This window comes from Littorina saxatilis, linkage group LG8, assembly GCF_037325665.1.
Source record: "Littorina saxatilis isolate snail1 linkage group LG8, US_GU_Lsax_2.0, whole genome shotgun sequence".
Lineage (NCBI taxonomy): Eukaryota > Metazoa > Mollusca > Gastropoda > Littorinimorpha > Littorinidae > Littorina > Littorina saxatilis.
Window position 1 is genome coordinate 71,679,608 of NC_090252.1, and position 12,500 is coordinate 71,692,107.

A 12,500-nucleotide genomic window follows, 5' to 3' on the forward strand; every position below is an offset into this window, starting at 1 on the left:
ACACCACTACAGGGGCGGACCTAGTTGTGGATTAGGGGGGGGGTTCCAATTTGGAGCAGGGGTCCAGGGGCCGCTCAGGCCCCGGTGGGGTCCAGGGGCAAAGCCCTGGTGGGGGGTCTGGGGGGCGATGCCCCCCCGATGCTGAAGGAATTTTATCCAAGCGGAGCGCGGGCGGAGCCCGCGCGTAGCGAGGTAGTTTTTTTTTTCATCTCCCAGCACTGAAAATTTTTTTGCCAAGTGGTGTCTGTCTGTGAACATTGTTCTAGAATTCATCTTTTAGCACAATATTAGCGACACTGTTTGGACAATTCTATTTAAATTAGGCGTACAAACTGATTTTGTTTCGGGGAATCCTCTCAGAGGATCAGAATTTTCATATAATATCATCGGAAGCTGTTACAACGGGAAAATGTGAAACTTTTGTCACTTTTTAACATGGAATTTCATCTTTGAGCGTTTCAAGCGGACTTTAATAAAATAGTTATTTGCGAATTAAGCAGCGGAAGACACTCACCGGTTCAACATGTGTATGGTCATTAAACCTCAAAACATTTCAGTAAGTGGTTTAGACAAACACCTCCGACATGTGAGGGTGACTGGTTTGTAGCTGAAGAGGTTTTTTTCTAAAGTGTGTTCTAAATACAAATGACGTACTGGTAATGATGTAATGAGTTGTTCTAATCTTGTTCTTGGAACTCTTGCTGTTCCAAGCTTGTTCTTAGCAAGTCTTGGTGACGAGAACAAAGACTATCAATGAAATCTTTAGAAATAACCTCTGACAACGACGACGATGACGACGACGACGACGATAACAACAACAACAACAAATGACATCGACGACGACGACGACAACAACAACAACAACAACAACAACAACAACAACAACAACAAAAACAACAACACGAGAACAACAACAATCACGACAACGAACATGACAACAACAACACCAACAACTACGACGACAACTACAACGACTGGGTTATGATGACATCACCAATGATTTAAAGGCCGTTAAAAAATCGTTAAATCCTATTTCTTCACTGATTCTTATGAAATTTTAAAGGTAGGTTTGTTGTCCCCAACTTATTTTCACTCCATACTTTTCCAGAAGAAAAACATAATTTTGGCAGTTAAAAACCGTTAAATTTCAATTCTTCATCGATATTTATGAAATTTTGTGGGTAGGTTCGTTGTCCCCAACTGATTTTCACTCTATACTTTTCCAGAAGAAAGACATAATTTTGGCAGTTAAAAAACGTTAAATTTCAATTCTTCACCTATCTTTATGAAATTTAGTGGGTGGGTCCGTTGTCCCAAACTGAATTTTAAGACATACTTTTCCAGACAAAAAACCTTATTTTTGGCAGTTAAAAACCGTTAAATCTCAATTCTTCATCGATATTTATGAAATTTTGTGGGTAGGTTCGTTGTCCCCAACTGATTTTCACTCCATACTTTTCCAGAAGAAAAACATAATTTTGGCAGTTAAAAACCGTTACATTTAAATTTTCACCTATCTTTATGAAATTTAGTGGGTGGGTCCGTTGTCCCAAACTGAATTTCAAGACAAACTATTCCAGTCAAAAAAACTTATTTTTGGCAGTTAAAAACCGTTAAGTCTCAATTCTACACCGATATTTATGACATTTTGTGGGTAGGTTTGTTGTCAGATTTGACATGATGGCAGAATTGAAAGTGTGAGATATCCTGATGTTTCACAATTTATGCTGCATAATTCAGCCCCATAGGCGCTTGAATTTTAGGTGGAGTTGGGTTTTTTTTCAGCCCAAACTAGTAACCCCCACATGGTTTTCATGTCCCTTTCTGAGAGACTTCAAGAAGTTTCAATTTGACGTCATGATTAGCCTGCCGCATTAGCAAGTATGAAAACACGTCATCGATGACACATTTTAAGACAGAGAGAGAGAGAGAGAGAGAGAGAGAGAGAGAGAGAGAGAGAGAGAGAGAGAGAATCATGTACACACAGATGGACGACTTCGCTTGGGGTATGTACTGCCCGGCAGTACACATCTACTTTATTTTTTTAGGTCAATCGGAGGCCTCTCCTTTGAGTTTCTCGTCAGTTTCAAGCATGTTGCATTTGGAAGGAAGGAAAGCACAAGCCCTTTATTTTTTTACTAAAAAAATAAAAATAAAAAACGGATGGGGGGGGGGGTTCCGGGCACCCAGGAACCCCCCCTAGGTCCGCCCCTGGCCACACACACACACACATACACACACCACACACACACACGCACACACACACACACCACACACATACATACACACACACATACACACACACACGCACGCACACACACCACACACACACATACACACACATACACACACACACACACACACCACACACACACACCACACACACGCACACGCAAACATACACCCACCCACCACCCTCCACACACACGCACGCACATACACGCTCACACACACACACACACACACATTCAGGATAAGATCGATGGTGTAACTGGGTTTTGGAGACAAAATTCACAAACAAAACGCACATTCACACAAGTACGGACGCACGCAAGGAAGCACATTTGTGATAGCTGAAGTTCAGTCAGTGAACGCAGAGTTATTATTTTACCATCCGTGAAGGAACCTCAAAAGAAAAAAGAACAAGAGGAATAATGACATCATTGGTGACGTCATGGGATGTTGGTCCACGTGAAGTTATTCAGTGTGTGCAACTTTCTGCCTTGGACCGGCGTTCTCTGGGGACCGTCTTTCTGTCAGCTGCAAAGTTCTTGGGTAAGTCCAGCTTAGTTAAGCTCCGCCTCGTTTTCTCTGTCGTTATCAAAGCCGTCTGTTGGATGGATGAGGTGGCACATTATAAGCCTACTTGTTAGAAAACGAAGAGTGAATAGTGTGACATAGAAATGACGACTGCTTGTAGGCTGCCAGTTTTGAAAGCAGTTTTTCAGAAATAACTTTGCATGCATGTGTGTGTGTGTATGTGTGTGTGTGTGTGAGTGTGTTATTGTTAGTGTGTGTGTGTGTGTGTGTGTGTGTGTGTGTGTGCGTGTGTGAGTATGTGTGTGTGCGTGCATGTGTGTGTGTGTGTGTGTGTGTTATTGTTAGTGTGTTAGTGTGTGTGTGTGTGTGTGTTATTGTTAGTGTGTGTGTGTGTGTGTGTGTTATTGTTAGTGTGTGTGTGTGTGTGCAGGTCCGGATCTGGGGGGGGGGGGGGTTCCTGGGTTCCGGACCCCCCCCCCCCCCGGCCATCCGATGTACCTCTCAGAGAAAAGAAGAAAAAATATGTCAGACTTATTTACTAGGCATATATGTCTTTGGGATTATTCCACTGAACCACTATGGTAAATGAATATCTGAAGTATTTTGTTACTGTTGAAAATGTGTTATTTTGATTTCCAGTTGCAAGGAAAGACCAAAACATTACCTCACAAATGCAAAATTGTCTCGGCTTCTGGGCTTTGCCCCCCAGACCCCCCATCGGGGGGTCGCCCCTGCACCCCACCGGGGCCTCGGCAGCCCCTGGACCCCTGCCTTCAGTTGGAACCCCCCCCCCCCCCCTCAAACGAACTTGGTCCGGCCCTGTGTGTGTGTGTGTGTGTGTGTGTGTGTGTGTGTATAAGTGTGTGTGTGTGTGTGTGCGTGCATGTGTGTGTGTGCGAGCCTGCGTGCCGGCGTATGCATGTGTACCTGCGTGTATATATGCAGGGTTCAGCCTTAGAGAAAAAGACAATGGAACATTTTTCCCATGAACCAAATTCCGATGAGACAAAGTCGAAGGCAAGAATAGCAAGAACCATACTGTGCTATCTGAGCACTTGCCGCTGTATTGCATAGTGTGTGTGTGTGTGTGTGTGTGTGTTTGTGTGTGTGTGTTTGTGTGTGTGTTTGTGTCTGTGTGTCTGTGTGTGTGTGTGTGAGACAAGACTCTGCGTTTAAAATGTTTACATGAGGGACATGGGTTAGCAGCTGAGCAGAGCAACACACAAAAGGTCGACTGAAGGCTACACTGACGGCCTCGTCCCCCTATCGGACATTGCTGCTGTTCTACCTTACTTCTCTTTCATCCCTCAGTACGCAGTAGGAGGGTCCAGCAGACTTTAATTGTGTGTCTGTCCCGACTTAACGGCTTATTGCTGGGAAACTACTGGGCGCAGTTCTTTCAAAAGTTGATACACTAACTTGATAATAGGTCCGATTGATCGTATTAAAACTTCATAATGTTACCTGGGACCTAAATGCCCGAAAAAACACAAAAGCCACTCTTAACGGTGGGAGTTTTTGCCGTGGGAGGCTGGTCGCTTTGCGAACAGCCTCAGCCGAACACGTCACGGAGTGACGAGAAAAGCGTGATTTACAAGCCAGCCAGCGGGTGCGAGGATTTGGTCTCGGCAAAGAAACAACAATGCAGTGTTTGTCTCGGTGAGACTGAAAGAGAGACAAGAGAGCACGAGAGAGATCGACAGGGACACACAGTGACCAAAGTGATCCGGGTTCGATTCCCGGCATGGGCGGTCTATTTTTTTTTAATTTTTAATTCTTGTTTACTATTGTTTATTATGAACGTTTTAATGTTTTATTTTACTGTAATAGTTTTTTTTTAATTGTGTAAAATAAATAAATAATATATATATATATTTTTTTAATCCAAGTGATCCGGGTTCGATTCCCGGCCTGGGCGGTCTATTTTTTTATTTTTTTTTATTTATTGTTGTTTTACTCTAATAATTTTTTTAATTGTGTAAAATAAATAAATAATTTTTTTTTTTAATCTACGTGCACAAGACAAAAACTTTCATACTGGGGGAGCGTACTCGGGTCCAGCGCCAGCGTTTTTTTTATGTTTAACTCCCTTTGCGCTCTAAAGTGTCCGTATGGTCGCTGATCGTCGGATGCCGGTTAAGGTGCTTGTTCTACCTTACTTCTCTTTCACGGTTAGCTCCCTTTCACGGTTAGCTCCCTTCGCGCTCTAAAGTGTCCGTGTGGTCGCTGATCGTCAGATGCCGGTTAAGTTGCTTGTTGGAAAATGACCAGAACCTATATATATAAACCGCACTTTTCTTTGAGGGCGTTGGCCTTTCTAAGTTGTTGACATTCCCCAGCCAATGTGTTTGGAACGTTCTTTGGAAACCCGTGGATTCTGCCGAATCATTAGCAGCCGTCACCCCCTTCTGTTGCTTCAATGTCAACTGAGGTTAGTGACGGGCGTGGCAGTTGAAATGAATCTTTTGCTCTACCCGAAAATAATTTCCCCTTTTTCTTCGGCGGCATTATTTCTGGTTTGGGTCTGTATTTCCTAGAACCGCTCGGCTGTTGTGTTCACAAAGACAAACATGCAAGCACCGTGAAAGCCGGATTGGCAGATTGGCAGATTGGCTGCATACAATGCTCATTATATTTAACAGTCAATCACAGCGCGTTAAAGGCACAGTAAGCCTCCCGTAAACCATCACAGATACTGTCAGGCTTTTACACACAGTACAAACACCATTTCATTTAAACACTCACCGCTTGAGAACATTCTAGGTGCCCTCCGTAAAGAGCGAGCAATTTTCAAAGAATTTATTTTTGCGTGGTTTATCTTACCTCTGAGCCATCGTGAACCCGTGTAATCCAGTTTCCCTTTTTTCCACAATTTAGCCGCCAGTTTGTCATTTCAATGCAAATCTCTGTAAGCTTATCTGCAATAGCACGTTATTGTGTACCTTTGAATCTGAAATGCAACATTGAAACGGCTGCGAACTAGAGCAGTGGCGGTTAACGGTTCAGAGGAACTGGCGCCAGGCAGCGTCGTCTGCTACGAGAACCACGACCTTGCGTGACCCTGCTTCCGGGCTATCTTTTTTTAAACTTTCAAAACTTCGTATTGTTCTGATCTTGTCTTGATGAAAAAAGATTTCTCTTATGATTGTGTAACAAGCTGTCAATTTATTATTTAGATTTCAAAAGTTAGGTCAGAAGCGCAAAAAAGCACCGTCCGATTTTCTGAGAGACAATCCGCAAAATTAATTCTTTGAAAATTGCTGGCTCTTTACGTAGGGCACCTAGGATGTTCCCGTTCGGTGAGCGTTCAAATGGAAGGGTGTTTGTACTGCAGGGGCGGATTAGGGGGGGGGGGGGGTTACAGTGGTTCCGGACCCCCCCCCCCCCCGGCTGTCCAATTTAAAAAAAAAATTAATACAAACTTTAAAAGAAATAATGAGTGGCTGCTGACACCAGTTGATCATGTTTAAAATCAAGGATAAGCCATAAATCTATACATATAAATAAAAGAGAGTGTCTGTCTGTCTGTGTGTGTGTGTGTGTCTGTCTGTCTGTGATCGCCAAAGCTCCGAGAAGGGAGGGGGCAGGAAGACGATGTCGTGCATGTGCACTCCTGTGACTGTGAAGATGTGGACCTGACCACCACCGCCGCTGCCGAAGCCGCTGCGCTGCCAGCCCTCGAATCCTCCTCCGCCTCCCCCCCCCCCCCCCCCGAAGAGAGAAACTTTTAGTTGTGGTTTGGCTCTTCTAAAAAAAAAAGTAAACTTGCCCCCCCCCCCCCCCCCTTTCAATCCCCAGATCCGACCCCCCCACCATCACCACCCCCATTCCCACCACCACCGCCGACTCCACAACTACCACTCCCACTAGCCCTACATCATCAACACCAACCCAACCACCATCCCCAGCACCCCCATCATCCCCCATCACCACCACACCAACCCCTTCCTTACCCCCTAAATATAAAAGAAAAAAGAATTATAGCAATCTCGATGTCATCACTGCATGTCTACTAAAACGGCTACATTTCGTCTACAACACATCAAAGCACAAGCCGCGTCTGCATCCCTCAGCAGGTTCACGTCATATTCCGGAGTATTCAGATCAAAGCACGAAGCCGCGGCGTATCAGCACGATTGCAAAACTGAAGAGAATTCTCATGCCCTCGTACAGATAAAACACTCGAAAGAATTACACGCACTTGTCACACACAGAAACAGATTGCATATAGATCTACACTTGATCATTCAAAACAACAATCGCGCTTTCTGTATATGTCTCTGAGAATTCACACACGCACACACTTACAGGGCCGGACTACCGGGGGGGTTATGGGGGTTGCGCAACCCCCCCCCCCCTAGCCTAAACATGTACCTTACTTATTTAATTTTTTTTTTATTATTGCTTATTTTATGCCGTTTCATGCAAGGAGCGACCATTTTCCTATCTCAGAATATGACCTACCCGTCAGCTTCAGGGGGCTTCGCCCCCTGACCCCCACAACGAGGGGGGTGGGGGGTGGGTTCTAGGGTTTCCGGACCCCCCCAGCCAAAAAATAAAAGTATTGAATGAGGTATGCATTTCTTTATTTTACATTGAGTTTCAATTTTTGGGGTATTAATCAGTGACAAAATCTGCTGCCTGAAACTGGTAATGATCATCCTCAGAATGCACCAGATTGCACCATTTTGCATCCTTTTTTTCAAAATTTTCCGGGGGGGCATGCCCCCGGACCCCCCTAGCAAGCTAGGCGCTTCGCGCCGTCGGCTCGGCGCTTCGCGCCGTCGGCTCGGCGCTTCGCGCCTTCACACCCATATCTTCACAATATACTTTTGAAAAAAACCAGTCATAAAATGAACTGATCCGCCCCTGCCGCCAGGGTGGACATCCCCCTGGGCCAACACTGGACACCCCCCCCCCTCCTCTTCGCCTAGTCCGGCCCTGCATTAGCTCTCTCTGTCCTAAAATATCAATATGTGACAAGACAGACAGAGAGACAAACAGACAGACAGACAGACAGAGACAGACAGAGAGAGAAAAACACACACACACACACACACACACACACAGTCTTCCTACCCCCTCCCGTCTCTGACCTTTGGCGACCACACACACACACACACATACACGTGACACACACACACACACACGCAAGCACGCACGAACACACACACACACACATACACACACTCTCTCTCTCTCCCTCTCTGGATCTGGATCTGGATCTGGATGTAGTAGCCTACATTGCAGTAGCCAATAATGGCTGTCGTCGCAATGGGCGAGAGAGCGCAGCGTGACGGAGTTTAAAAACTTTCTATACATGCATGCCCTTCCAGGTTGGAGGTGTCAACTGCTCGAGTTTGGGCAGTGTTTAAAAGCAGGATAAAAACACCTGGCGGTGCGCCGATGGTGGTGGGGCCCTGCCAACACCTGATGTAAATGTGTTGGCAGTTGCTGAACGTACCACAGAGTCTTGTAGGCGGTTCGTCAACTGTACGTTGCATGTTCCAGGGTCGGCAACCCGAAGAACCTCTTCACACTTACACCCACAGGGAGAACCAAAAACAGTGTGTACCCTGAGGTCTTCCAACACTGAACAAAACACACCCAGTGCAACGCCTCTATAAGTCATCATTCATCCTTTCAAGCCATGGATAATTTTCAAACTCTGCAATTTCTCGACATTTCTTTACATTTGCACGGTTTGTGTCCGCCAATGTGTGAATGATTCATCGCCCCAACAAGTACTCTGTATGTATGCTTTCCCATGTATGTATTTCGAATATGTATTTTGACCGTGAAGGCATGCATTTCTGCGATTTTAGCTCTTACGTTTAATTTCTGGATTCTTTCTAATGAGTGTGTATCCCTGTCCATGTATCTCAGCCACGGTGAGTGTGTGTGAATGTGTATTTGTATGTCTCCATGCGTGTCAGTCACGGTGTGTGTGTGAATATCTGCGTATAAATGTGTTAAATTAATCGGTTGTATTCTTATCCATGTATGTAGTTTAAATTTGTATTTTGACTGAGAATATATGCATTTCTGCCATTTTAACTCTTACGTATAATTTGTGGATTCTTTCTAATGACTGTGTACCTGCGTCCATGCATCTCAGCCACGGTGAGTGTGTATCAATGAGTATTTGTACGTCTCCATGGGTGTCAGTCACGGTGTCTGTGTGTGAATATCTGTGTATACATGTGTTAAATTAATTGGTTCTATTTTTATCCATCTATATATTTTGAATATGTATTTTGACTGTCAATCCATGCATTTAAGCGTTTTAAACTCTTACGTACAAATTGTGGATTATTTCTAATAAGTGTGTACCTGCGGCCAGACATCTCAGCCACGATGACTGTGTGTGAATGTGTATTTGTACGTCTCCATGCGTGTCAGCCACGTGAATGTCTGCGTATAAATGCTTCTCTTTACATCACTTAATAAATTTTCTTTTTAAATATACACTTTTGAACCGAACTCAGAATGTTTTATTACCTGCATGTGTGTGTGTGTGTGTGTGTGTGTGTGTGTGTGTGTGTGTGTGTGTGTGTGTGTGTGTGTGTGTGTGTGTGTGTGTGTGTGTGTGTTTGAGAGACGCACACAGACAGCCATAGACAGACAGAAGAGCCCGGGCGAAGCCGGGTCTCTCACGCTAGTTGTTCATAAAATAGCTAAAGACCCCCCAACCGGGCCTTGCCCATGTACCCCATAAGGGGTCTACCCCTGGACCCCAGGTTGTAACCCCCCCCCCCCCCTCCGGCTTAACTGCTCCGCCCCTGTACTGTGTGTAAAAGCCTGACAGTATCTGTGTGTAAAAGCCTGACAGTATCTGTGTGTAAAAGCCTGACAGTATCTGTGTGTAAAAGCCTGACAGTATCTGTGATGGTTTACCGGAGGCTTACTGCATGTGTCTTTAAACAAACTTGGCTTGGCGCGCTATTTTGCTTTGCTCGTTCCGAATGCTGTACTCCGATCTAAAGTGTGGTATGGGGTGGCGCAGTGGTACGTAACCTTAGTGCGAATTAAAGACACGCTATAGAGAGTGGTAATGGAACATGTTCTGATGTAATGGAACAATGGCGCAAGGCGCTCTATAGTAAACCGAACCCTGTTTACAATGACGGATACAGGGCAGGATGACGCACCCCAAGCACTATGGTAAACCGAACCCTGTTTACTGTTATTAAGATTATTATATTTTAGGATTGTAAGGAGCTTAGAACTATTTTAGGATTTGTGCCCTATAAATACCCTTATTATTATTATTATTATTATTATTATTATTATTATTATTATTATTATTATTATTATTATTATTATTATTATTATTATTATTATTATTTAAGTTATTGAGACATCCCAGTGCACTAAAATAATTATTGAACTCAGCGCTATGCGCTTCGTTCAATAATGAATTTTCTCGATTTGCTCTATAAATCCCTTAGTGCACTGGGATTGTTTCAATAACGATATTGTCAGTACCGCCATAGAAAAAAGAAGATTCAAAACGCACATTTTGCAACGCGCATTTGAATAGGCATAACTGTGTGGTTAGGTCGTCAGTGTACAGTAAGATCTACTTTTGTGTGGGCCGGTGTCTTAAGTGTGTCGTGCTTTCGTCTCACGCATTTTGATTTCTGTTGGTAAATTCCAGTGTAGCGTTAAGCTGAACAGTGATGATCTTTCAGAGATACCTCATTTGAACTCGGAGAAAGGACTGTGCTCTTCATTATTTGCAATTCGAAACCTTCAGTCGAGCTTCGATGGATTGACTGTGCGGAGTGACTCCCCTTGAATTGACTACCCCACGAAGGACTCGACGGTTCGCACATTTTCAAAATAAATGTGGCATATTTCTCGTGTTGTATCTTCACTCATCGGGGAGTCTGATACTAAATATGAACGGTAAGAATGCTCTGAACCCTACACGTATTATATCCCCATCGTTTTTTCGTTCACATTTGCCCAACATGTTAATTTGCTGAGCGGGGTTTATGTCGTCTGCTAGGCAAGAACAATCGAACCCACTGCAGTCTGCACTGTCACTGAGTCTGCACGAATGAGCCAGGTAGGCTTGTAATAAGTCTTATAATTATATGGTAAGAACGTTCTGAACCCTACACGTTTTCGATTACGATTGTTCTTGCCTTGAAATAATAATTCGGAAACCATTCATTTACTGAACTGATGCAGTCGTATTTCAGTGTAGTCTGCTACATATGACAGAGTCGATCGAATCAGTCTTCCAAATGCTGTGTACGTTATCGGAATAACACTTGTGTTTTCTGTTAGCCGCTGGGAATTGTATGCTAACTCATCATTTGGAAATGTGGATGATAAGCTACATGCCACTAACACGGCATATTATGAGAAGAATCTATGCAAGTCGGCGAAAATGAGATGAAACACAGCGGCTTCTATTTTTAGATCAGTGGCACAGGCACATGCAATCTGTCAGAAAAAAAACCCCACTTCTGCTTTAATTGAGAAACAGGGAATTTATGGTCATTTGGTATTGTGGAGAATATAAGCTACATGTCATTAATTAATTCTGAGGATGAGAGTACAGTCTCGCTTTGGCAAAGGGCGTAAGAATACGCTCTGTGGAAAAGTTAGCGCACTCCAAGAGTGCACTAACAGATTTAAGCGCATCGCCATTAGCCAATCAACTGGTTCACATCAGTCATGTGACACCAGTACTTACTGACAATTATTATTATTTAAGTTATTGAGACATCCCAGTGCACGAAGCGCATAGCGCTGAGTTCAATAATTATTTTCGAGATTTGCTCTATAAATCCCTTAGTGCACTGGGATTGTTTCAATAACGATATTGTCGGTACCGCCATAGAAAAAAGAAGATACAACACGCACATTTTGCTAGGCACATTTGAATAGGCATAACTGTGTGGTCAGGTCGTAGAAGATCTACTTTTGTGTGGGGTGTCTCAAGTGTGTCGTGCTTTCATCACACGCAAACTCTTGTTTTAATTTCTGTTGGTAAATTTCAGTGTAGCGTTAAGCTAAACAGTGATGATCTTTCAGAGAGACCTCATTTGAACTCGGAGAAAGGACTGTGTTCTTAGTTATTTGCGATTCGAAACTTCAAGTCGAGCTTCGACGGATTGACTGTGCAGAGTGACTCCCCTTGAATTGGCTAACCCCCAAGGTCGACGGTTAGCACATTTTCAAAATAAATGTGGCATGTTTTTCGTGTGGTATCTTCACTCATCGGGGAGTCTGATACACATTTGTGTTTTCTGTTTGCCGCTGGGAATTTTATACTAACTCATCATTTGGTAATGTGGTTAATTAGCTACATGCCACTATAACACGGCAGATGAGAAGAATCTTTGCAAGTCAAAACGAGAAGAGACCATTGTGGACAGCCGCTTCTATCTTTAGATCAGTGGGATTCACTGTGGCACAGGCGCCTGCGATCTGTCAGAAAAAAAACACTTCTGCTTTGAGCCGCAGGAAATTTATGGTTATATTTTGGTAAAGTGGAGAATATAAGCTACATGTCTATAATTAATTCTGAGGATGAGAGTACAGTCTCGCTTTGGCAAAGGGCGTAAGAATACGCTCTACTCCAAGAGTGCGCTAACAGATTTAAGCGCATCGCCATTAGCCAATCAACTGGTTCACATCAGTCATGTGACACCAGTACTTACTGACAATTATTATTATTATTATTATTATTATTATTATTATTATCGGGTACAGGGCAGGAT

At 43.7% G+C, this 12,500-nt stretch overlaps 1 protein-coding gene across 1 annotated transcript in view; it reads left to right on the plus strand.

Moving 5' to 3' along the window:
* Nucleotides 1–2,628: 2,628 nt before the first annotated feature.
* Nucleotides 2,629–12,500, plus strand: part of LOC138974288 (leucine-rich repeat-containing protein 71-like) — a 32,880-nt gene continuing 23,008 nt past the window's right edge. The window contains exon 1 of the mRNA XM_070347008.1: nucleotides 2,629–2,775. Coding sequence (XP_070203109.1) covers nucleotides 2,655–2,775 — 121 coding nt within the window. The 5' untranslated portion in view covers nucleotides 2,629–2,654. The remainder of the gene's footprint in view (nucleotides 2,776–12,500) is intronic.